This window comes from Momordica charantia (genome assembly GCF_013281855.1).
Source record: "Momordica charantia cultivar OHB3-1 chromosome 9 unlocalized genomic scaffold, Mcharantia_2.0 BLBB01000009.1, whole genome shotgun sequence".
Lineage (NCBI taxonomy): Eukaryota > Viridiplantae > Streptophyta > Magnoliopsida > Cucurbitales > Cucurbitaceae > Momordica > Momordica charantia.
In genome coordinates, this window is record NW_028275167.1 from 14,808,084 (window position 1) to 14,834,310 (window position 26,227).

At 39.6% G+C, this 26,227-nt stretch overlaps 1 protein-coding gene, 1 long non-coding RNA gene and 1 pseudogene across 2 annotated transcripts; 1 reads left to right on the plus strand and 2 right to left on the minus strand.

Annotated features, from left to right (window-relative positions):
- The first annotated feature begins 3,652 nt into the window (after window positions 1-3,652).
- On the plus strand, window positions 3,653-5,892 carry LOC148209043 (uncharacterized). Its single transcript, XR_015787382.1, has 4 exons — window positions 3,653-4,015; window positions 4,120-4,304; window positions 4,398-4,432; window positions 5,636-5,892. It is a non-coding gene; the product is annotated as an uncharacterized LOC148209043 (long non-coding RNA).
- A 15,752-nt stretch (window positions 5,893-21,644) lies between these two features.
- Window positions 21,645-22,298, minus strand: LOC148209044 (secreted RxLR effector protein 161 pseudogene; annotated as a pseudogene).
- A 910-nt stretch (window positions 22,299-23,208) lies between these two features.
- LOC148209045 (uncharacterized) lies at window positions 23,209-25,296 on the minus strand. Its single transcript, XM_088117400.1, has 3 exons — window positions 24,461-25,296; window positions 23,922-24,007; window positions 23,209-23,813 (listed from the first exon to the last, which is right to left on the minus strand). The coding sequence occupies exons 1-3, from the start codon at window positions 25,294-25,296 to the stop codon at window positions 23,209-23,211; spliced, it is 1,527 nt and encodes a 508-aa protein (XP_087973526.1).
- Between the last annotated feature and the right edge of the window lie 931 nt (window positions 25,297-26,227).

Here is a 26,227-nt window from a genome sequence, read left to right on the forward strand (position 1 = left end):
TGAAAAGTGAGTTTTCTCATTAGCTTGGTTGAGAGCTTTATCTCCCATTTCTTGTGCAATTTCTCATGTCTTTAGAATTTGTATGTTAGAATCATTCAAGCGGTGTTGATCATACCTCTTGTGGAGTGATTAGAATCACGAGTTTAGAAACGAGTTTTCTCTACTCTTGATATATATCAAGGTAATCTGTTCTTAAACTTTTCCTTGGGTCGATTCCATACTTGTTTTTGGGGTTTTTGAGATTGAGTTCTATAAGTGTTGTTCGTTAACAAGGTTCTTAGATCCAAGTCTCAAGGGTTTCTTAACAAGAGGTGAGCTATTGGGAATTATCAACTAAGTGCACGTGATTTATGACTAGTACTAACAAGGCGATGCTGGGGCATTGGTACTAAAACCTAAACTAGAGAGGGAAAATCATTTGTTATCCGCAATTAATTACCCTAGAATAGACAGAATTTCAGAACTGCACCTGCGCTGGCATTACTACTACTAAACAAAGCAAGGGCAGAGACAAGATGCACAGAGCAAAAGACTAGCAGAAATATTCAACTTTCATTTCAAATTTTTAGTCTTTTCTCTTGTGCGGTGACATAGCTAATCTAACTACAGAAGTTAAATGCAAGGAATTTAAAATGGCATAAAGTAAAAAAAAAAAAAAAAAAGGAAATGCAAAACATCCTGGGGAGGTGTCAAATTCATAAGGGCAAAAGGAAAGGGACTTTCTCTTGCGGTCAAATAGAGCTTTCTTCTTCGCTCTCTTCTCCCACTGAAGAGTTGCCAACTAGCTGGTCTTCCTCTTTAGACTAACTACTCTCCTCCAACAGATTCTTCATCGCTATAGGCAGGGTGGAGTGTGGATGATGTTGAGGTAGACTTTCTTACCAGGTGGTTCAATGTGGCCGGGAGCTCATCCTTTCTCTTTTTGAAATATTTCGTGAAGTTAGAGCGGGCTCCCTCAAGCCTGGTGAGCTGCTTCAACATTTCATTAATGGCTCCTAAGGGAGTTACTCCTCAGCGATAAAGTACGGGGAGCATCAGACGCTCTAGCAAAGCTTGTCAATCACTGATAACTTGTCCTTCAGAAGCTCTTCGTCATTCAGCATAGAGTTGTCTCAGCATAAACAGAGCTTGGTGATCAGGCTTGGAAAGAAAAGTCGATCAGTCTTCTTTGATGCACACGTAATGATGTCACGGTTGATGATTTTCCCGACATCAATCGATTTGCCCTCTAACAAGCAGGCTAGCAGCATCATCCTCTCTTTGGTGACTGATGAGTCGTGGGTTATCGGCATAATCCTGCCTTTAAGAAAATAAAGCCATACATTCGCTTCATGGGTTAGAAATGCCAACATCAAAGAACAAGTCCCCTAGGGCATGACCATCCAAGTAGCCTCTTTTATGCCCACCACTCAGAGAGCATGTTCCAATTGTTGCAGCGTGGGGTGTGCACCTGTTCATCGAACAACGCCTTTGGCCTTTTTGGCAACCTCCACGTCTTGCTAGTGCGCTCTGGCGACAAATCGATTTTCATCCCCCTTACTACTGTGCACTTCAAGTTATTAGGATCGAAGTTTGCATAGAATTCCCATACCATCCCTGTTAGCACTGGGATAGGCGACTCGTAAAAGTGCTCCCACCCGTGTTTCTGAGCGACCTCTCGCATAAAGGGAGGGATTTTGAATGGGCGAAACCCTTTTTCCAGAAAGAACTCTCTCTTCCAGATTTTCTTGAAGTTCTCCTCTGCCTCATAATCTACAAAAACGACAGAAGGTGGCCTCATGAAGGAGCACCACATTGAGCTACTTTCTAAGGGCAGATGATGTTGGAGCCTGCAAAACAGAAGTAGAAGAGGATTGTTGTTTCCTCTCAAATGAGGAAATAGTTTTTACAGACTTAAGGGGCTTCTTCCCCTTGTTATCACCAAGTTATGACGGTAGTAGAATAACGCGTGGATGCTTTTTGGCACTGGACGTCTTCACCTTCTTACTCTGACTGAGGGATGTGAGAAGTTCAGGACTGCATTTTTTAATCCTCGTGCGAGACATCGGACCAGATGCGTTTGCCTTTTCACCTGGTTAGTGGAAGCTATCTCCTTAAGAACTAGATGTGCTTCATTAGTAGGCTCGCACACAAATGCTAGAGCATCCTGCACTAGGGCTTATTGGATTGACATAAGAGTTACAGTAAGGCAAGGCGATACAGTGTCTTGGGTAGCAAAGGAGAGTTCTTGAGTCGGTAAGCTATGTGTGGTGAGGGCTGGAGGCACTCAGAGAAGGTTGGTAGGGGTGTCGTGGTGGATGATTTAATAGGGGATGAGGTGGGTGGCACGATCGCGGTCTCTTCCTCTTGGTTGGCTGTGGCGGCCGTGGGAGTTCTTGCTCCTGAACAACATAGTCATGAAGACCCTGTTCGAAGCTCGTCAGATCGACATGCAAGGAACTTTGCGAACCAGACGAATTGTTGGACGTGACATTTATGTAGTGTCGGTGAACTCACCCACCTATTGGTCAGTTTTAGATAACTGAACCTCCAAGGCTCAGTTGTGGTTAGCCTTTTGCTTGATGCGAGACATTTTTCGAAGGTATTAGGATTCGTAGAGGAGGGTCTGTGACAGAAAAATGGCAGGGGCTTAAATAGAAGGATACCGCCACGTCACCCCACAGTTTTGTTTTAAATTTCCCCACAAAAGTTTTACTCAAATTTCCCTTTCCATCTTTCTTTTCCTTTTTTTGATATATTCTTTTGCATTTATTCCCACCCCCACGCCTCAATGATGCAACAACCTTCTTTCTTGCGAATGCACGCATGATGACCACGTTCCTCATCAGGGAGATTAATGCTCCCACCTTCCTTGTTTCTGCCAAAAGTTTACTTGCTTTTAATTCTCCTCTATACCTGTCCATGCAAACGTCCCAACCTCATAAATTTTGCCAGATTTCCTTCACCTTATGGATTCTTTACCCATGATAAGACTACAAGAAATTAGACAAAAACAAAATTAAACTAAGCAAAATTACATGAAACATGATAAAAAAATATAATTAAAATAAAAGTTCAAGAATAACAAAAAAAAAAAAAAAATCAAACGAAATTGAAAGGTAAAAATTAAAGAGTAGAGAGAGATAAAACTTGGAAATTTTATAGTGGTTCTGAAATCCTACTCCATTCCATAAAACTCCTTGGGTAACCACTCTTTTCTCTGCATGTGAGAACTAAACCGAGTGTAACGCCCCGCGTTACTCAGGTTAGCTTGCCCCGAGTTCCGGGGAATTTTATAACAAAATGGATTTTAGTTATTGATTTATTTATTTATTTCATTTTTATTTTATTTGTTTCACCAGTGATCTTTATTTAATTTTAGTGTGGCATCTCGGCTAGTGTGTGTTGTTACAAATTTAGTGGTGAGTTAGTAGCGTGTAGTATTTATTAAGTTACGTTTTTTTTATGGATTCCGCTATGTGACACTTGCTCTGGGCCATTGGATCAACTACGAAATTATTATTGGTTTTGTTAACGGGTGTGATTGGGTAAATGGGCCTTAAACAAAAGAAACTAGCCTAAGTGGGTCTATGTTGCAAAACAAAAGGAAAAGGGGATTTTAAAACAAAACAATCCTTGCCCATCTTGTCCTCCTTCCTCATCTTCTTTCACCCTCCCCTTTCGTTGGAGCCGCCAGCCCCCATCCAAAATTCTTTCTTCGACGAAGCAGTACCGACGATGGGACAGCAGCAGGCGCGAGCGTCGGCAGCAGTAGGTGCGGCGTCGGGCAGCAGCAGCGCGGCGTTAGGCAGTGGCAGACGGCGGCAGCGCGCGACGGGCAGCAGCGGTGTGCGACGGGCTGCGGCGGCGTGTGGCGTTGGGCAGCGGCAGACGGCGGCGACGTGCGACGGGCAGCGGCGGCGCGTGACGTTCGGACTGCTGCAGGCGGCATCGTTACGTGTGGCTGTTTTCGCGGCGTCCCTTCTCCGATCCAACGAGCCTAACAACCTGGAATAGCTTAGATCCGTGGAACCCGGTAATTTTTCTTTGACCCACATTTATTCGAAGTTAGATTTGGCTTACCCACATCCAAACGAAACCGATTTGGAATACCCACACCTAAGCGAAGTTGTTTTGTAGTAACGGGCATCAAAACGAAGTCGTTGGAGGTCGTTTTGGGCACTTTTCACTGCTGCAAAAACGTGGACAGCAGTGTTTTGGTGGTGTTCGGCGATTATTTTCATCCGTTCGAAGCCCGATTTACGCTACCCACACCTTTGCAAGCTAGATCTAATTTACCCACACCTACACGAAGTCGTTTTGCGGTAATGAGCCCTTTGAACCCTCGTAGAGACGTTTTTCGAAGGCTGAACAGTAAATTTAAATTGCTGTTTTTTTTTTCTGTTTTTGGTGCTTAGGTGTGAGATCGACGCAAACTTGAAGACGTGGTTGTGTAAGTAGTACCAGGGGGCGAGTGCGTGCGTTATTTAGCGTTAACGGAATGTTTTGATGCTGATTTTTAGCTAAAATAATTTAATTGAGCATGTAGGGATTGTTAGTTTTGATTTGTGAACTTCTAGTGATTTTGATGCCGTCTTTTTAATATTGAACACTTATGAGGAAACATGCCTTATGTTCTTGTTGTTGTAGGTGACTAGTAAATTCTGAATTGTTGTGGTTAGAAGTAACTGGCTTATGACGTTTTGTAAATATGTTGTAAATGAAATGCTCGCGTTGTTAAACTGATAATTTAGTTTATATTGTCTTAGTTGTGAGCTGTTGGGTGTGTCTTGTTTATTACAAGAAAAAACATGCTTGTGAACTGTGCAGTGACTTGGAATGTGGGAAATTTACATGTAGGTGGTCATGGGAGGGTTGTGAAGTGGTGAAGGGTGAAGGGTGAAGGGACGGGTTGGCAGTCCGTTAACTATGGGTGTTCTGATCTGAAAATGCATATAAATCGCTTGAAGGTTCAAAGCCTTGAGTAGTGGCCTTGGGAATAAATGACAAGGCCGAACGTCAAATTTCTGTAAATGAGTATTGGGGTCTTGGGGATAAATGCCAAGGACCAATACGCTGGAAAGTCATCGGTACCTTGGGGATAAACGGCAAGGACCGGTGCACAGTTCAGGCCTTGGGAATAAATGGCAAGGCCGAACATCAAGTTTCTGTAGAGGAGTATTGAGGCCTTGGGGATAAATGTCAAGGGTCAATGCGACTCGAGAAGTTAGGCTTGAAGGACTAAAGTAGAGTGGTGCTTGCGAAGTAGTGGTGCTAGGCCTGGGAATAAATGGCAAGGTCGAACATCAAGTACTGTAAAAGGAGGGGTGGGCGGTATCTTGGGAATAAATGTCAAGAGCCGTCATGCCTCGAGAAGTTAAACGAGGTGTAACACAGGGGGGATGTAGAGAGAGGTTTAGTACTGTGGACAAGGGCTAGTGAATCATTGGTTGTAGTCTTGGTAGTTCCGACGCATGGTTGTTGTATGTAAATGTCAAGTCATTGTTCGCTATCTCTCGCTGTCTGTTTAATTGCCTTGCTATCGTTTTATCTTATATGCCGTGACTGTGAGCATGATTTTTGTGTTAGTTAGGAAGTGCTACTTACGGAGTACCCTATGTACTCACCCCCCCTTTGTACCCTTATATGTTTTCAGGTGTGAACGGGGTCGACCGTGGTGATGACGTGGAGAGGGCTTGACCGATGAAGGATCACTAGCTTAGTTAGTGAGGTTAGAGGGAAGGGTCGTTGGGTACGAGTAGCCTTGAGATTTATGTTATTACTAGGTGTGAACCGCGAAGGAAATTTTGTATTCTTTAGAACTACTTTAATTGTTATGGATGTTGCTGATAAACGCGTCGTTGTTGTCATTGGAGTTTAGGTGCACGGTTGTTTTTATTTATTTAAGAATTTTTGCCACTGAGGCGAATATGAGATGTTGTTGTCTTTTTTTTAAATTGCCCACAGGGTTAACTCCTGATAGTTTATGACATTTATATTTCTGATAGAACGTATGGGAGTTGAAGCTTTATTTCATCTAAATTATTTTTCCAGGGAGTTGCTTATCTCGTGTTTAGAGTTAAGGTTAGCCAGAAGAATTATTTAGCGTTGCCTAGGATGTTTATATGAAATCTTGGGGCTTTACATCGAGCAACCACTCTTTTTGCAAGCTCAAGAGTAAACCCCCTAACGATCATTTTACAAGTTCAGGACCCAACCTACACGATCTTTTTCACTGGTTCAAGATCAGACCACAACAATTCTTTTCACTAGTTAAGATCAAACCACTCTCACAATCCTAAGGTGCACCCACACTTTAATACAAAATTCCAAATGAAGTAAGAAAAAACAATACAAATAAAATACCTCACAAAGGTGAATTATAGAATATTGCTCAAATACGTAACTAAGCTCCCACTCTAATGTATCTCTCACAATAACAAAAATCAATGAGAGAATAAGAATTTAAAGATTTTGAGAGCAAAAATTGAACAGGAGAAAGCTAGTTTAGCTTGATAAGTTGGTCCAGAGAATGAATAGTTTGGTGGCTTTAAATAGAGTTTGGAAGATGAATCTTGGCCATTAGATTTAGAGCAAAATTGGATGAACAGTTAAGATTAAGAAGAAAGAAAAGGAAAAATGGATAATTAAATTTTAGAGAAATGGGTGGAGATTGAGAAATTATGGAGATTGAGAGGAATTTGTGAAAATGGACAAAAAATTAAAAATCAATAATTCATGCATTTATTTGAATGTTCCACATGGCACCACTGGATTCCTACACGTCATCTACCATGTCACCAAATTGCTGACATCACGGCTCTGCCACATCACTGCCATGTTGGCATAATTTGACTATTAGATGCCACATCACCTGCCATATCACCTACCATACCATTCTCCCACATTAGCGAATTGCCATGTCATTTGCCGCATGTCGGTTTCTAATTGGTTGGACTGTCCATATCACCTACCACATGTATTTTTTCTTCCCAAACTTGTTTTGGCAATAAATTATTTGCTTGAACTTCGATTCGAGTGATCCAAGAGTTGTTAGATTTGTTTTTCCGAGCTCTATATAATAGACACTTTGAAACATTAAAAGCATTAGTCAGTAAAGTTTGTTATCATCAAAACATATTATATGGTTGAAGCTCGTAGAGGTAACATATTTCAATTTATCTGGGAACAACTTCAACCTAGAGTTGTATAGAAGCACTTGTTGATCAGTTTTAAAACTTTTTGGGGCTGAATTCTTGCATCATGTCATTTCTTTGTTTTCTCCCTGTAGATCCTAGCATTCTCATATGCTTCCCGTATAAATTCTTGAAGCTCTAGCAATTGTAGCTTTCTCACATCTCCTACTTCAGCATAGTCAAAGTTAAGCTTCTTCACTGCCCGTACGGCTTTATGCTCTAAATCCAAAGGTAGGTGACAAGGCTTTCCGAATACCAGCTTATAGGGTGAAGTACCCAATGGTATTTTTAAAGCTGTGCGGTAAGCCAACAAAGCATCATCCAATTTGGTTGTCAAATCTCTCCTATTGGTACTTACTACCTTTTTTTTATTATACTCTTGATTTTCTAGTTCGAAATTTTAGCTTAGCCATTTGACTATGGGTGATAAAGATGTAGAGACCTTATGTTTGATATTATATCTAGCTAAAAGAATGATCACAACTCTATTGATGAAGTGAGATCCCTCAACACTGATGAATGCTCTTGAGGTGCCAAATCTTGTGAAATTGTTATTGGGAAGGAACTTGGTTACCACCTTGAGCAAGCAATTGCTTGCTCTCACTTTGGGATGTAATCTACTGCTAACAATATATACATTTGCCCATTTGATGGGAGAAAAGGATCCATAAAATCCACTCCCCAAACATCAAAAAGCTTCATCTCTATGATATACGTCAATGGCATTTATGATCTTTTGGATATATTGCCTACCTTTTGACATTCATCATAATTCTTCACCAGTTCATGAGCATCCTTGAAAATACCTGGCCAAAAATATCCACTTTGGAAAACCTTAGTTGCTGTTCTTTGGCCTCTAAAATGTACTCCTTAAGGTGCAGAATGGCATTTTGCTAGGACATGACATGCTTCAGCATCAGCGATGCACTTTCTTAGAATTTGGTCTTGACATAGCCTATAGAGAAAAATGTCATCCCAAAAATAAAATATTCATTCATGAAAGAACCTCTTCAAATTCTACTTATTCATCTCACTTGATTTGATACCACAAGCTAAATAGTGGGCAATGTTTGCAAACCATGACTCTTTCTCTTCTTCATTTACCTATGCGATTGTTAACAATTGCTCATCTGGGAAAGTCCCTCTAATTTTAATTTCAACACTTGTATCCTCGCTCTAATTAATCTTGAAAAGTGATCTACCACAAGATTTTTTGAGCCTTTCTTGTCATTGATTTCAATATCCAACTCTTGCAAGAGCAAAATCCATACAAATCCTCCATCTTGCTACATTCTTTGTAGGAGTCAACTCATTCTTAGCATTCTCGACCATTGTCATTCCACCTTTCTTTGACACGCATTCACTATTTGAGATGGGATAAATAATTCCAGCATCTAACCATTTGATAATCTCCTTCTTTACTACTTCTTTCATAGCTGGATTGTGGCTCCATTAAATTCCCTGTAACACAATCTTGTGCATGCAAAAGCTAGAGCTTATCCCTCTGATATCCGCAATAGTCGATTCTATAGCTCTCTAATGCTCTCTCAACACATTCAACAATTTCTTCTCTTTTTCTACAGGTAGATTAGTAGCAATTATAATGAGAAGAGTTTTATAGGTACCCAAATATGCATATTTCAAGTGTTGCGATAGCGCTTTAAGCTCTATCCCTGGTGGTTCCTCTATTGACGGCTTCAATTGCTTATACTCCCGTGTTCCCAGGTCCAAAGATTCATAAGCCCTTTTTAATAACCACTCCCTGCTGGAGTTACTGTCCAAATAATGACCTCCTGGTTTTCATTTACAATGGCATCTTATGCTCCAACCCTGCCACTACTTATATGCTCCTGCAAAACATCTGAACTCAGATCATCCATAAGCTTTATCAAGTATTCTTACATTGAACATTCCTCAAACTCTGTGAGGTACTTCATGGAGTCATAGATAGTTCATAGATAGAGAACTTGATATCTTGATCCTAGACTTGTATAGTTGCTTCTCCTTTGTGCGCATCTACCAATGTCTTGCTAAGAATGACCTTCCCAAAATGATTGGGACATCCTTATCTACATCATAATCAAGAACTATAAAGTCAACTGGGAATAAAAAAATTATCGACTTGTACTGGCACATCTTCAATTTTTCCGTCAGAATGTGTGATAGAGCGATCTGCTAGCTGAAGTGTCTCTGTAGTGGGTTTTGCTCCACCCCTTCCCAGCTTCTGATAGATGGACAAAGCCATCAACCCTTAGATCACAGAGCACTTGCCCTATTTTGTAGCCTCCTATTCACATAAGTATGGTGAAACTCCCTGGATCCATCTTCTTTTCTGGCATCTTGCTCGTCAGGATCGTGCTGCTTTCCATGGTCAGTGCCACTGTTTCAAATTCTCCAAGTCTTTTCTTCTTAGTAAGGATGTCTTTCAAAAATCTCACGTAGCAAGGAATTTGCTACAACACTTTTACCAATGGGATATTAATATGCAACTGCTTCAACATATCCAAGAACTTTCTGAATTGTGCTTCTTGGTTCTTTTTCTGTTGTTTCTTGGGGTATTGTGGTGCTGGTCTATACTCCGCTGGCACATTTTCCAGCTCTGGCTATTTCTGCTTCTTGGTTGCCCGCGAGTTAGATGCTTCAGCATTCACTACCCTAGCAAATGTTGGACTATCTTCTAAATCTGTATCATTTTGGGGTTCCATGGCATGTACACTGCTGTTCACCACTTTTCTGGGTTCTACGACCTTAGTTACAGATGTAGTGACTGCTAACTATTCTGACTCAAAACTTATTTCTGCTCTTGATTCACTTTCCTCATCTTTGTTTAATTATACATTGTTCCCTGGTGTCACAGGCAATTCTTGGAGTATAAATTTTTCGCGCTCCTTGAAGCCTAAGGTTGACACCTTAGTATAGCCTAACTCACTTTCTCATATCGAAGATGTGTTCAGAGGAATATAGTGTCATAAAGAACATAAATATGCACAGCCCACACACACAACAATGTGTAAGGGGCAACGCCCTCAATTTTTCTTACCTCACTTCTATTAGCTTACAAATAAGAATACACAATAAAATGGGATGAAATGAGATACTTGGACACTCCCCAAGCTCTCCCTTTACATTGCCAAAAACCTACTATATTTGGCTTCACTAAATTTCGTCATCCTAAATTTAGTCTTTTACTTCGGGTGCACTCCAGCCCTATAGCCCACTTACCTAAGTCTCTCAACCACTCCCTATTAATAGAATATAGGACATTTTCTAAAGGGATGTTGACCTACTTCCAAGGGTGACTTAGTCCATTCATGACTAAGTCCAAGTTCATGACTTATTTCTTTGCCCTCCATGTTTGTGTTCCCATTTAAGCACGCTCAATGTCTCAAGAGTGCGCTGTGTGCACTGTCTGCCCACAACATCTCGCCTGTCTGCATGTTTCCATGCTCGCCTGCGCTTGTCCACGCATGTAACGCCTACAAATACACGCGTGTGCACCCATGATTGGGCGCATGCCTCCTGCGTGTGCCTGGTGTGTAGCGCCTTACTCTACATGCCTGCTGGCTCCCCTGTGCATGGGTGCGCACCATGATTACGCTTGTTTACATGCGTAAAAAGAAGGTTTTAGATGCTGTTTTTACTATGTTTCAGCTTTGTTTCGGATTTTTCTCGATCGTTTGAGTTCCAATTCATGCAAAATTCATATACTATGGTTTGTGGATGGCTTATATTGTATTTATGACATTTTAGGACCATTTGGGAGTGCAAATTAATCAAAAGAAGCAAAAAGACGAAAAAGTATCATGGGAGGCGCCAGGCGCCTGGGATGCCTGCAGAAAAACAGGTTTTCTTCCAACTTTGCCCTTAATGAAACGCGTCTTCCAATGCGTTTTGGTGGTTCCAACCGATGCATACGTGTAGAAAAAGTGTTCCACTATCAGTTTGAGCACGATTTGGTCAGTCAAAAGAGTTGGAAATGGGTGATTCACCATCGTTTTAGGACCTACCTAACCAATTCTGCACAGCTATAAATTCCAGCAACTTCTCCACCAAATTCATCAAGCCTTGCTTCCTTCTCTTGATCATTTTTAGTGTTTCTTTGTTGCTTTCTAAGTACTTTTGAGTTGCTTTCATTAGTTACTTTTGGTTTTTAAATCCCGAGCACTTTACATTCTTTTATTGAGCTTGTTTTGTTTCCATTTGTACTTAGTCATTTTTCTACTTATTCAAATATATAAAAATCTAGCACTTTGCTTATTCTCTCTTTGCCTTTACTTTATTTTCAGTTAAGAGAGTTGTGTTTTTGGAGGAAAGAGCACGTGACACTCTCCCTTGCTTGAAAGAGAAGGGCGAAGCTCTCAATCCTGATAAAAACTCTCCATTAGTTAACTTTTGTTTTTCACACATGCATTCCACATTCAACCATTTTACTTGCTGTATTTTCTTCAATATGTCTTTCTAAATTCCCGTCTCTAGCCCGGTTATGGATAGTTAGCCTTTTATGTCTAAAAAGGGTTGCTAAGAAGTAGTGTTTTTACTTTCCATTCATTGCTCAACATGTTTTCCCAAAAAGTTAGGATTTAGAGAAGGCCACTGTAAGTCTTAACAAGTCAATACTGAAAAGGTTGCTTATTTGCATTGTTGAGTGGTTAAACCGAGGAGAGGAGCGCCTTAGACATAAGGGTTCCGCTTAAGTAGCCTAGACATAGGACCTTAACCCGAGGTTGCGACTATTTCCATCCTAAAACTAAGATATATCTCATAATAGACATATTAGGGAATGTCTTAGGACTTTGAACTTGCTTAGACATAAGTAAAGTGAGAAGCGTAGTCGTTAGTTTCTAAAGTAAAATGCATATTATCCTTAGCATGTCCTTGATTCTTTGTTGGCTAACTTGAAGTAAATCGGGCTAGGTTTTATTATTATAAGTCCAAATCCCAAATCCAAAACCATTATTTGTGACCACTTCCCATTTTACAAGAATCACTCATTTCAACATTCACTATTCTTTAAAACTTCAGAGTTTGGAAATTATTTAGAAGTCCTTGAGGATCGATACTTGGATACTCCATCCATTTTATATTACTCTGACAGGTGTGCGCTTGCATCTATATAATTGTTACCACGCTTAGTGCGTGCGTTCAGCATAAACACCCAGTCACACCAACCTATGCAAACTTGCCTCTGCCTACCACCTGTATGTCTTGCACGTGCATGCCCTACTTGTGCGCGACCATTCGACTACATGCCATGAGGCTTGCTGAACGCCCTCCTACACCCAGCGTTCATTATGTGCATTACTCATGTCCACTGCATCATGCAACTCGGCTCCAATATGTCACCCTCATCACACTTTGATCCCATGTGTCGCCACGCCTCTTGCGTAGGGTGCATCCACCTAACCACTTCATGCTCGATTGTACCTTGTGATACCTGGAGCATTGGGCTGAGCTGGCTGTAATGCCTTGCCACTCCTCAAGGTAAGAGACTTACACTGCTGTTTACCGTCCCTCTTTGGAAACTCTGTATTGCTTGGAAATGCTCCATATGGTATATTGTTCAAATCCGTGGCCAATTGCTCGATTTGGATTTCCATGTTGCATAAGGATGCAACCAGAGTCTTGATATTTGCATCATTCTTTGCCATGTAAGCCTTAATTAAGTTCTCCAGATAATTTGTTGTAGCTTCTGACTATTTCTGAGCCATAGGTTAACTTTGGTTTGCAAATCTAGGTGGGTAATTAGATGTTCTAGCATTGTGTCCACCTTGATTACCACGCCAACTGAAGTTAGGATGATTTCTCCAACCTAGGTTGAAGGTTTTAGAATAGGGGTTGTTTCGGTTGTTCTATGGATTCTCCAAATAGTATATTGAGGCTGGTTTTCCAAGGCATTCGTCAAAATGGTGCTCTCTTTCAGAATACGAAGAAGATATGCCTTGAATATTACTCACATTTGCTTTTACTGAGAATGCTCCAGTAGAGATATGTTTTAACATATTCCTCATCACTAGGTTCGTCAAGTTTTCAATCTTGGAATTTATAGCTTACCATGCATCATCGTCATGTAACCCTTTAGATGCCTTTCTGTGGATCAGACCATTGATGATTATTCGACGAAATTCGTTCCAAGATGTCAAATGTTTTAGCATGCTACTTTGCCAGCATGCTCCATTAGAAAAAGCATCAATGACTAACCTCGTTGCTTCATTCAGGCCATTATAATATGACTCTATTTGGATGCAATTGGGAATACCGTTATTGACTGGTGGGGTTATGCTGAACGCACGCACTAAACGTGGTAACAATTATATAGATGCAAGCGCACACCTGTCAGAGTAATATAAAATGGATGGAGTATCCAAGTATCGATCCTCAAGGACTTATAAATAATTTCCAAACTCTAAAGTTTTAAAGAATAGTGAATGTTGAAATGAGTGATTCTTGTAAAATGGGAAGTGGTCACAAATAATGGTTTTGGATTTGGGATTTGGACTTATAATGATAAAACCTAGCCCGAATTACTTCAAGTTAGCCAACAAAGAATCAAGGATATGCTAAGGACGATATGCATTTTACTTTAGGAACCAACGACTACGCTTTTCACTTAACTTATGTCTAAACAAGTTCAAAGTCCTAAGATATTCCCTAACATGTCTATTATGAGAGATATCTTAGTTTTAGGATGGAAATAGTCGCAACCTCGGGTTAAGGTCCTATGTCTAGGCTACTTAAGCGGAACCCTTATGTCTAAGGCGCTCCTCTCCTCGGTTTAACCACTCAACAATGCAAATAAGCAACCTTTTCAGTATTGACTTGTTAAGACTTACAGTGGCCTTCTCTAAATCCTAACTTTTTGGGAAAACATGTTGAGCAATGAATGGAAAGTAAAAACACTACTTCTTAGCAACCCTTTTTAGACATAAAAGGCTAACTATCCATAACCGGGCTAGAGACGGGAATTTAGAAAGACATATTGAAGAAAATACAGCAAGTAAAATGGTTGAATGTGGAATGCATGTGTGAAAAACAAAAGTTAACTAATGGAGAGTTTTTATCAGGATTGAGAGCTTCGCCCTTCTCTTTCAAGCAAGGGAGAGTGTCACGTGCTCTTTCCTCCAAAAACACAACTCTCTTAACTGAAAATAAAGTAAAGGCAAAGAGAGAATAAGCAAAGTGCTAGATTTTTATATATTTGAATAAGTAGAAAAATGACTAAGTACAATTGGAAACAAAACAAAGCTCAATAAAGGAATGTAAAGTGCTCGAGATTTAAAAACGAAAAGCAACTAATGAAAGCAACTCAAAAGTACTTAGAAAGCAACAAAGAAACACTAAAAATGATCAAGAGAAGGAAGCAAGGCTTGATCCATTTGGTGGATAAGCTGCTGGAATTTATAGCTGTGCAGAATTGGTTAGGTAGGTCCTAAAACGATGGTGAATCACCCATTTCCAACTCCTTTGACTGACTAAATCGTGCTCAAACTGATAGTGGAACACTTCTTCTACACGTATGCATCGGTTGGAACCACCAAAACGCATTGGAAGACGCGTTTCATTAAGGGCAGAGTTGGAGGAAAAACTGTTTTCTGCAGCCTTCCCAGGCGCCTGGCGCCTCCCATGTTGGTATTTCTGACTTTTTGCTTCTTTTGATTAATTTCCACTCCCAAATGGTCCTAAAATGTCATAAATAGAATATAAGCCAACCACAAACCATCATATATGAATTTTGCATGAATTGGAACTCAAACGACCGAGAAAAAGTCCGAAACAAAGTTAAAACATAGTAACAACAGCATCTAAAACCTTCTTTTTACGCATGTAAACAAGCCTAATCAGTTATGCAGACACTTTTGGAGCAGTCCCTTAAACTTTTCCCATGATTCGCTAACAAACTCCCCAGCAAGTTATTGAGAGTTATGTATGTCACTCTGATAGCTTGCTTTCTTGTTAGGTGGGAAATATTTCATGAAAAATTTCTCTACTAGATCATTACAATTGGTGATTGATTCGGATGGCAATGAGTTTAGCCATTAGTGTGGTCCATTCCTTAGTGAATATGGAAACGGATTCAAGCACATTGCCTCCTTGGGCACCCCTTAATTTTTAAAAGAATCACACACCTCTAGGAAGAACCTCATATGAGGGTGGGGGTCCTCAATCCGTGAACATGAAACTGCCCTATTGTCTGTAACGTCTGGAACACCACAGGCTTTAACTCAAACCTTTTTGCTTCAATGGGAAAGATTTAAAGGTGCGCTATAAAAGTTTCTACATCATGGTATTCCAAGATACATCCAAATAGAGTCATATTATAATGAACTGAATGAAGCAACGATGTTAGTCATTGATGCCTCTAGTAATGGGGCATTGTTGGTGAAGCAAATATGCTGAAGGTGTGACATCTTACAATGAATTTTGTCAATAATCATCAATGGTCTAATCCACGTTCTACTAAAGGAAAGACATATAAAGGACTACAAGATGCTGATGCATTCTGATCTACAAATTCAAATATTTAAAACTTAACAGACATAGTGATGAGAAGAATGTCACAGTATATTACTGCTGGAGGATCCTCTGCAAAAGCTAATGTGTGTAATATCTAGGGCATATCTTGTTCTTACTACAACGGAGAGCACCATTTCAAAAAAAATGCACTGGAAATCCCATCTCAGTATGCTATTTGGAGAATTTACAGAACAATTGAAATAATCTTTATTCTAACACATTTAACCCAGGCTAGAGAAATCATCCTAACTTCTATTCGTGTGGGAATCGAGGTGGGCATAATACGAGAGCATCCAATGCTCTAACATATCAGCAGAAAAGAAATTACACACCTAGATTTTTAAGATAGAGTCAACTTATGGCTTCAAAACAGTCAAAAGGAATGTCAAACTCTCTGGAGAACCTAATCAAGACTTACCTGGCGAAGAACGATGCAATTGTCTAGCGTCAGGCTGCATCCTTACGTAACTTGGAAATTCAAACTGGAAATTCAAATGGTGTAGTTGGCCAAAAAACTGAAAATTAGACCATATAGAGCATTTCCGATTGATACAAAGCCCCAAAAAGAGACGAAAAAGATGTAAGGTGATCACCTTAAGGAGTGGCAGCTTATCCAATTGCTCTAGAGAATAATGCAGAATTGAACATGGATAAGGAAAGTGAGCCGAAAGCAGAAATAAGTTTTGAGTTAGAAGAGTGAACTACCTCGACACTAGTATCTAAGGTCATAGAACCCAGAAAAGTGGTGAGCAGCAGTTCACAGACTATGGAACCACATAATGACATAGTTAGAGAAGAGGAAGAAAATCTAACGGTTGCTAAAGCAGTAAATTCTAGAGCATATAATTTGAATGCATTCGAGAAAGAGAAGCAGTCAGAGCATTAAAGTGCCCCAACTGAATATATACCTGCACCACCATACCCCAAAAAGCTGTAGAAAAAGAAACAAGACGCGCAGTTCGAGAAATTTCTAAATGTGTTGAAGCAGCTGCATGTTAATATTCTGTTGGTGGAAGCGCTAGAGCAAACGACTAGTTACGTGAGATTTCTAAAGGATGTCCTTACTAAGAAGAGAAGGCTGAGAGAATTTGAACAGTGGCACTCACAAAGGAATGAGCAAAATCCTAACAAGCAAAATCCCATAAAAGATGAATGATCTAAGAAGTTTCACCATACCTGTATCAATAGGAGGGCAAAAAATAGGGCATGAACTCTGTGATATAGGGGCCAGTATTAACCTTATGTCGTTGTCTATCTACCAGAAGTTGGAGATGGGTGAAGCAAGACCCACTATCGTGAACTTTAGCTAACCCACTATTACTTACCCTAAAGGAAAAATTGAAGACGTGTTGGCATAAGTAGATAAACTAATATTCCCTATTGATTTTATAATTCTTGATTATGATGTAGATAAGGAGGTCTCAATCATTTTGGGAAGGTCATTCCTAGCAATGGGAAGGGCATTGGTAGATGTGCACAAGGGTGGAGAAACTATGCGAGTGCAGGATCAAGAAGTTTTTTATCTATGATTCCATGAAGTACCCTGCGAATTTGAGGAATGTTCAGTGCTGAGAATATTACATGAAGTCTTCATGGATGATTTGAGTTCAGACGCTTTGTAGGAACATATAAGTAATAGCGAAGATGGAGCACAAGATACCAAAGCAAAGGACATTCAAGAAGTAACTTATTTAGACAACGATTTTAGCAAGAAGCAACCATTAAAGAGAGCTTTCGAGTCTCTAGACTTGGATACATGGGAATAGGAGCAGTTGAAGACGTTAATAGAGGAATGACCAATGTTGGAGCTCAAAATGCTATCGCATCACCCAAAGTATGTATATTTGGATACTTTTGAAACTCTTCCCATTATAATTGCTACTAATCTACCCGAGGAAAAGGAAATAAATTGTTGAATGTCTTGAGAGAGCATAAGAGAGCCATAGGATGGACTTTTGTAGATATCAGAGGGATAAGCCCTAGCTTTTGTATACACAAGATTGTGTTGGAGGAAACATGCAAAAATTCAATGGAGCCATAGAGAAGACTAAACCTAGCTATGAAAGTGGTGGTAAATGAGGAGATTATCAAATGGTTAGATGCTAGAATTATCTATCCCATTTCAGACAGCGAATGGGTAAGACTTATTCAATGTGTGGCAAAGAAAGGGGGTATGACAATAGTTGAGAATTCTAAGAATGAGTTGGTCCCTACAAGAACTATCATATGACAGAAGATGTGTATTTATTACAGGAAGCTTAATAATGTTACTAAGAAGGATCATTTCCCTCTCCCGTTCATTGGTCAGATGTTAGACAGGCTTGCTAGACAAGAGTATTACTGTTTCTTGGATGGTTATCGTGGTTATAATCAATATCCACTATAGCACTGCAAGATCAGCACAAGATAACATTCATGTCCTTATGGAAAGTTTGCTTTTCGATGGATGTCATTCGGACTCTGTATGCACCAGCAACATTTCAGTGCTGCATGATGGCAACATTTCAGTGCTTCATGGAAGACTTCTTAGTATTGGATAAATCTTCGTAGAATGCTTAGAGAATTTGCACAAGGTTTTACAGAGGTATGAAGAGACTAATTTAGTGTTGGATTTGGAAAAATGTCATTTCATGGTGTAGGAGGGCATCATGTCGGAGCATTGAGTTTCTCAGAAAGGCATTTAGGTTGATAAGGCGAAAATATAAGCATTAAGAAGCTGCCACCACTAGTGAATGTCAAAGGAGTCCGAAACTTTCTAGGACATTCCAGCTTTTACAGGAGATTCATCAAGGATTTCTAAAAAATCTCTAAACCTCTCTGTTCATTACTCAAGGCGGATAAAAACTTTTAACTCCACCTTTGATTGTTTGCAAGCTTTTAACAGGCTGAAGCATGCTTTAACCCATGCTCTAATCATCACAACACCTAACTGAACTTAACCTTTTGAGCTGATGTGCGACGCAAGCGACTATGCTGTGGAAGCTGTTTTAGCTCAAAGGAAGGGCAAGGTACTATACCCCATCTACTATGCTAGCATGACTTTGATTGAGGCACAAATCAACAACACAACAACAGAGAAGAAGTTGCTGGTAGTAATGTTCACCTTCGAGAAGTTCATAGCTTATTTCGTGGGCACAAAGGTGGTAGTCTACACAGATCATGCACCCTTGAAGTATTTATTCACAAAGAAAGATGTCAAACCCCAATTCCTTTGCTGGATTTTTCTCTTGCAATAATTTGATATTGAAATCAAAAGACAATAGAAGATCAGAGAATCTTATAGCAGATCACCTGTAAAGATTAACTGGTCAGGAGAGTCAAGCATTGAAACTTAAATTAGAGAGACTTTCCAAGATTAGCAGCTGTTGGCAATCAGACAACTCAATTTAGAAGAGGGAGAGTTGTGGGTTGTGGATATCGCCAATTTAGTATCCTATGGTATTAAATCGAGTGAGATGAACAAGCAGCAATTGAAGAGGTTCCTTCATGAGTGTAAATTCTATTTTTGGGATGGTACTTTTCTCTACAAGTTATGGCAAGACAAAATCATGAGGAAGTGCATTGCCCATGCTGAAGCACGTCATGTCCTAGCAAAATGACATTCTACACCCTATGGAGGACATTTTAAGGCCAAAGGACAGTAGCCAAGGTTTTTCAGAGTGGGTACTTTTGGCCAACTATTTTTAAGGATGCTCATGAGTTGGTGAAGCATTGTGATGAATGTTGAAAGATAGAAAATATCTCCAAAATATCAGAAATGCCATTGACGTATATCCTTAAGGTGGAGCTTTTTGACATTTGGGGAATAGATGTTATGGGTCCTTCTCCCTCATCCAATGGGCACATTTTTATATTATTAGCAGTAGATTACATCTCTAAGTGGGTAGAAGCAACTGCTTGCTTTACTAGTCATGCTAAGGTGGTAACCAAGTGATGGAACTCTTAGACATGCACAGCGGAAGCTAAGGATCATAATACACTTAATGAAGCAATTTAACTAAAATAAGCATGCTTGGAAAAAAGATGAAAAAGGTAAAGAGAAAAAGATTAACTTTATACCTTTGAAGACCTCTATTATAACTTCTTCTCCTAACTCAATGGGACCACCAACGACAAATCCGTGCTATCCTCTTGTTGATGAACACGGTTGTGAGACCGAATTTTGAGTGAAAACAAAGGGAAAACACTAATGGCTAGAAGAAGACAATAGAAATTTGAGTGGAAAAATTCTACACTTATGCAAGTAAGCATTAGCCTTATCCAAGTGATCTTCATCACCTATATAAAGACCAAATGCATGCAAAGACATGCCTTGCATGCCTTTCACTTCAAACTCCACTAGCATATAAAAGATAGGTGTCATTGCCTTGAAGAAACACTTCAAAAACCACTAGTTACTGGGAAAATCCAACTTTGAAGTTGGATTTCTCCACTAACTTGATTTTTTAAATAAAACTTTCATAAAACTATTTTTTATAAAAACAAAAATTGAAATATCAATTTTCTATTAAAACAAAAACCAAACCAAATCAATATCTCATATTAATTGGTCTTTGACACCTAAGCTTGATTAATCACATTAATCAAATTACAAACTCTTTTTCATGCTTTGAACTTATTTAAAACTAATTTAAATAAATCATACTCTCCATTAAATGTCAATTAGATTATATATTATATCTCATATAAAATACAATGTTCCCTTAAAAACCGAATTTGAACACTTCAAATTCTTGCTTCACCTAGTTCATCAATTTTATCCTGTATGAGCTAGCATGGAGACCTGTTGGACCTACAGATCATGGGCTCCAACGATTCGAGACTAACCGGTCAAACTCTTTAACTTAGTTAATCAACATTCGTTAACTAACAGGACTGTCCACTATAGCCTGTAGATGCACTCCCCTCACTGTAGATATATATATTTGTGTCCATTCGATATAACCGTCATCAGTAAGTTGATCCTTCACCGGCCGTTCGTAACCTCAGCTAGGTAAAAAAAAACCGTTTTACCCCTCAGTTACATCTTTTCTCCTTAAGTACCACTATCCCTCTAATGTACAATTGATTTAGGATCAAATCACTAAATCCAATTCCTGTCGGGCCAGTGAGAGGATGGGGCCCCTTGTTCAAGACCCGGGATCAGCCCTTAAGGGAACAACCTCTCTACTATCCCTAAATCGAGTAGGAGTGAATTCCGTCTTGCTAATTCTATGTCCCCAGCTATCTACCCAGTCTTATCCCTGAAATGGGAGGCATATTGAGCAGCGCTGATGAGCTTACTCTCACCCATGTAGATCAAGGGAGAATCCTGAATAAATAGGAGTTCATAGATGGCTCAGGATTTAGATCAAGTTATTTAGGTCATCGATAAACGAATTTAATCAGTATTATCCGTAAACGGTGTTAATACGTAACACTGATTATTTCAGAGTCAGTCTTACACAATCTCATTGTGTAGAACACCCCCGCTCACATGTTTCTACACGAACGAATCAGGATCACTTCGTTTATGACACCTTACAACATTTGTAACAATCATAAAGCGGGCCGTATTCAATAGTGTCTCCAGGAAAAAGTACCCAACTTGATCCATGTACTATAGACTGTTTAGGCTATTTACTTGAACTTGATCCAGTTTATGTCTCCACATAAAGTCCAAGTACTCATTATAATAGCCAAGGGTTCGTAGTTTATTGGATTTATTAAAAAACAAATTCACTTTTATTTAACAACATTTATCTGAATAACTTCAGATTAAAGTTCACTATTTACAAACTACGAGTTTTAGGACAGAGTACCCAACAAACTCCCACTTGGACTAAAACTCCTAGTGGTTTACAACGTGGTTGAGTTAAGTGCGAGAAATGTAAATACAATAAACTAGGGCATCTCATACCCAATTTCTCCCACTTGCCCTATTTATTCTAATCGTAGTCCTAAACTTTTTAGATGACTCTAAAAAACACTAGCCGGGAGGGCCTTCGTAAATGGATCAGCAATGTTGTGCTTAGACGCTATTTGTCTTACACTAACGTCTCCTCTCTGCACAATTTCTCTGATGAGATGGTATTTGCGCTCAATATGCTTTCCACGCTTATGGCTTTTCGGTTCTTTGGAGTTCGCCACTGCCCCACTGTTATCGCAATACAAAGTGATGGGCAGATGTATGTCTGTAACAACTTCTAGATCATTTAGGAACTTCCTAAGCCATACTGCTTCCTTGGCTGCTTCGCATGCAGCAACATATTCTGCTTCCATTGTGGAGTCGGCAATGCAGCTCTGCTTTATACTTCTCCACACTACTGCTCCTCCATTAAGAGTGAACACCGATCCCGAAGTAGATCTCCTTGAGTCTATATCAGTCTGAAAATCGGAGTCAGTGTATCCAGTAAGGATCAGATCCTTATTTCCATACACGAGCACATAGTTCCTTGTTCTCCTAAGATACTTGAAGATATTCTTAACAGCAGTCCAATGTGCATAACCGGGATTGGACTGATACCTACTGACTATCCCTACTGCAAAGCATATGTCTGGTCGGGTACATAGCATTGCATACATCAAACTCCCGATTGCTGATGCATAGGGAACACGTCTCATATCCTCCATTTCTTGAGGTGTCTTAGGACATTGTTCCTTCGATAGATGTATTTCATATCTGAAAGGTAGAAGACCTCTCTTGGAATCCTACATCTTATATTTAGATAATACTTTGTCTATATAAGATGTTTGAAACATAGCTAGCGTTCTGTTATTTCGGTTTCGAACTATTTGGATACCTAGAACATAATGTGCCTCTCCAAGATCTTTCATTTGAAATTGGGTTTCTAGCCAATTTTTAATGTCAGTTAAATATCCTACATTATTCCCAATAAGTAGGATGTCATCTACATACAAAACAAGAAATGCTACCGTGGAGTTGATGATCCTTTTGTAAACACAAGGTTTATCAATATTTTGTTCAAAACCGTAAGATTTGACCGCAGCGTCAAATCTCATGTTCCAGGATCTGGATGCTTGTTTTAATCCATAAATGGATTTTTTAAGTTTGCAAACTTTTTGTTCCTGACCCTGTTCTACGAACCCTTCTGGTTGGACCATATAGATACTTTCGTCAAGATAACCATTCAGAAAGGCAGTTTTGACATCCATTTGCCAAATTTCATAATCATAAAAAGTGGCAATGGATAAAAGTATCCTAATAGATTTAATCATAGCAACAGGTGAAAAGGTTTCTTCATAGTCTATCCCCTCCACCTGGGTGTAACCTTTTGCTACTAATCGGGCTTTATAGGTTTGTACCTTTCCCGAATGGTCTCTTTTACGCTTATAGATCCATTTGCAACCGATAGGTCTTACCTCATCTAGTTTGTCTACAAGCTCCCAGAATGAATTGAAGTACATAGACTCCATTTCGAGGTCCATGGCTTTGATCCACTGATCTCGATCAACATCATACATTGCCCTTTTATAGGTCAATGGATCCTCTAAGCCATCATCAGGCATGGTGACTTCGGTTTCAATTAAACCTATAGTGGTCAGGCTGTCTTACAACTCTGCCACTATGTCGAGGCTCTCTCATCTCTTGAGAAGGATGTGACGGACCAGATGTGCTTGGTCTATTATCAACTCTTGTTGATGGACCAGTCTGATCAACAACTCTTGTTGATTTATCTGTAGCATCTTTTGAAATCTCTTCTAATACTAGTTTGCTGCGGGGTTTATGATCTCGTATGTGGTCTTCCTCTAGGAATGTGGCGTTTGTCGATACAACTACCTTTTCATCTTGAGGATCATAAAACAGACCACCTCTCGTTCCTTTAGGGTATCCCACAAAAAGACACAATTTTGAACGACGTTCCAATTTCTTAGGATTTTGTACCAACACGTGTGCTGGACAACCCCAGATTCGAAAATGACGTAAACTAGCTTTGCGCCCGGTCCATAACTCATGAGGTGTTTCTAAAACACTTTTAGAGGGAACGTTATTCAAAATGTAAGCTGCAGTCTCTATTGCATACCCCCAGAACGAGTTAGGCAACTGAGCAAAACTCGTCATGGATCGAGCCATGTCTAACAATGTTCTGTTTCTTCGTTCAGATACACCGTTCTGCTGAGGCGTTCCTGGTGCAGAGAGTTGTGACTGAATTCCATGTTCTATCATATAGTCTTGAAATTTCAAGTCCATATACTCCCCACCTGGATCTGATCGAAGTGTCTTAATTGTTTTACCTAATTGGTTCTCAACCTCGATCTTAAACTCCTTGAACTTTTCAAGGGCTTCAGACTTGTGATTTATCAGGTAAATGTAACCATACCTAGAAAAATCATCAATAAAGCTGATGAAATATTCATACCCTCCTCGAGCTCTAACATTCATTGGTCCACAAAGGTCTGAATGTACGAGTTCTAAAGGTTCTTTGGCTCGATGACTTTTTCCAGTAAAAGATCTCTTTGTCATTTTTCCCTCAAGACATGACTCACATGGCGGCAAAGAATCATCTTCTAACTTGCTTAGAAGTCTGCTCTTAACCAATCTCTCAATCCTATTGAGATTAATGTGTCCAAGTCTTAAGGGCCAAAGATAGGTACTTTGACAAACACGTTGCCTTTTAATTTGAGTTTCAACCGTTTTAAACATTTTAGTATTATAGACAGCTTCAACTTTCGTTGGTTTTAACTTATATAAGTTGTTTTCTAGGTATGCAGAACATATTTGTACGCCTCTTTTCAAAATGAACGCTTCATTAAGATTGAAATTTACGATGTACAAATTTTCTAGCAAACATGAAATAGATATCAAGTTCCGTTTACAGGAAGGTACATAAAGAACATTTTCCAAAAACAGATATCTATTTCCAAAAATCAACTTAATTCCTCCCACTGCTTTTGCTGAGATGAGCTCCCCTGATCCAACCCGAAGAGTGACCTCATCTTCTCCAAGCAGTCTCCAGGAACTAGTTTCCTGAAAAGAAGAACAAACATGATTAGTGGCTCCTGAATCTAGTATCCAGGTAGCATCATCATTCTCCACTATACATGTTTCAATGACTAGTAATTCGAATTTACCTTGGTTTTCCTTCTCAGCTCTTTTCTCGGCGAGGTATTTGGGGCAATTTCTTTTCCAGTGCCCATTTTCATTGCAATGGAAACATTTTCCTTTTGCAATTTTTTCGTTGCCTTTTACCGCAGCCGGAGCCTTCCCCTTCCCTTTGTCCTTCTTCTTCTTCTGAATTCCTTTCTTCTGATAAGAAGGTCCAGATTTACTCCCAGAGGAAGATCCCTTGTGGAATTTTCTCTTTGAGGTAGTAGCAACATTTGCCTCAGCCTCAAAACCTTTGTTTTTCAACAAAGATTCGTAAAGTTGGAGTTCATTCAGAAGGGTTGTCAGGTTGTATTCAATCTTATTCATCATAGCATTCGTTTTGAATTGAAAATAACTCTTCGGAAGAGATTGCATGATGAATCCAACCTGACTTATTTCGTTCATGACTGCGCCGTTCACTTCTGCAACGTTGAAGTGAACCATCATGTTCAAAACATGCTCCCTTACGGAAGATCCTTCCTTCATTCTGTAGTTGTAAACATACTTAATCGCATCATGCATGATAGTTTTTTATGGTTGTCCAAATAGGGCTTGTAGAGAGTCCATGATCTCTCTTGCAGTTGCTAATCTCTCGTGCTTTTTAGACAATACTTCTGATATACTGGCTAAAATGTAGACACGAGCTTTTTCATTAGCTTTAACCCATCTATCATAGGCATCCCGAACTGTTCGGTTTGCATTAGGGGCAGGGGCTGGAGGACACTCCTCCGTTAAAACGAACCTTAGATCGTCAATAACTAGTATTGTGCTTAAATTCGATTTCCATATTCCGTAATTGTCTCCGTTAAGTTTATCGGAAGCTAGCAGTTGTATAGTTGAAGTAGACATTGATGAAAAGTGAACAAAACTATTAGTGAATTGTATAACTCTTTAATTATTTCATCCAATTTTATTTAGCAAGAAATAATGTACCCATTCATTATTACTTTTGCAACGATACTTCAGTGAGTCAGAGTAGGCCCCACCGAAGGGCAGTCGACTACTCCTTCACCGAATCAAGACATTCTTGATTAAATACTACCTCTGGAGTAACTCTTATCTCTATAGTACTTACTTATCGTTAATTTGGTCAAGAATTTACTAACACGTAGCAAGTCTTGTAAGTGTAGACCCGCCATTTTCGAATTACAGAGATCGGAATCAAACAAGCCCTCGAAGGAGAGACAATTGCTGAAAACAGACCTAAGTAACCCTATCCATTTTTGGAGTTCACGGTATTCCGCATCCTATGTTACAACCCTCCGAAGGGATAGACGCTTATAAACACCAAGCAGGTGCAACATAAGAATCTCACGGTGTGACCTAATGGAAGAGACCGTGGGACGTGTTGACACACACCCTTCACCCACTTACTATGAACTACTTCCCCTATTCACCTTGTTATTGACCCATGCAAATACTTTCCGAAGGGAGATTGCCCAAATAGCAACTC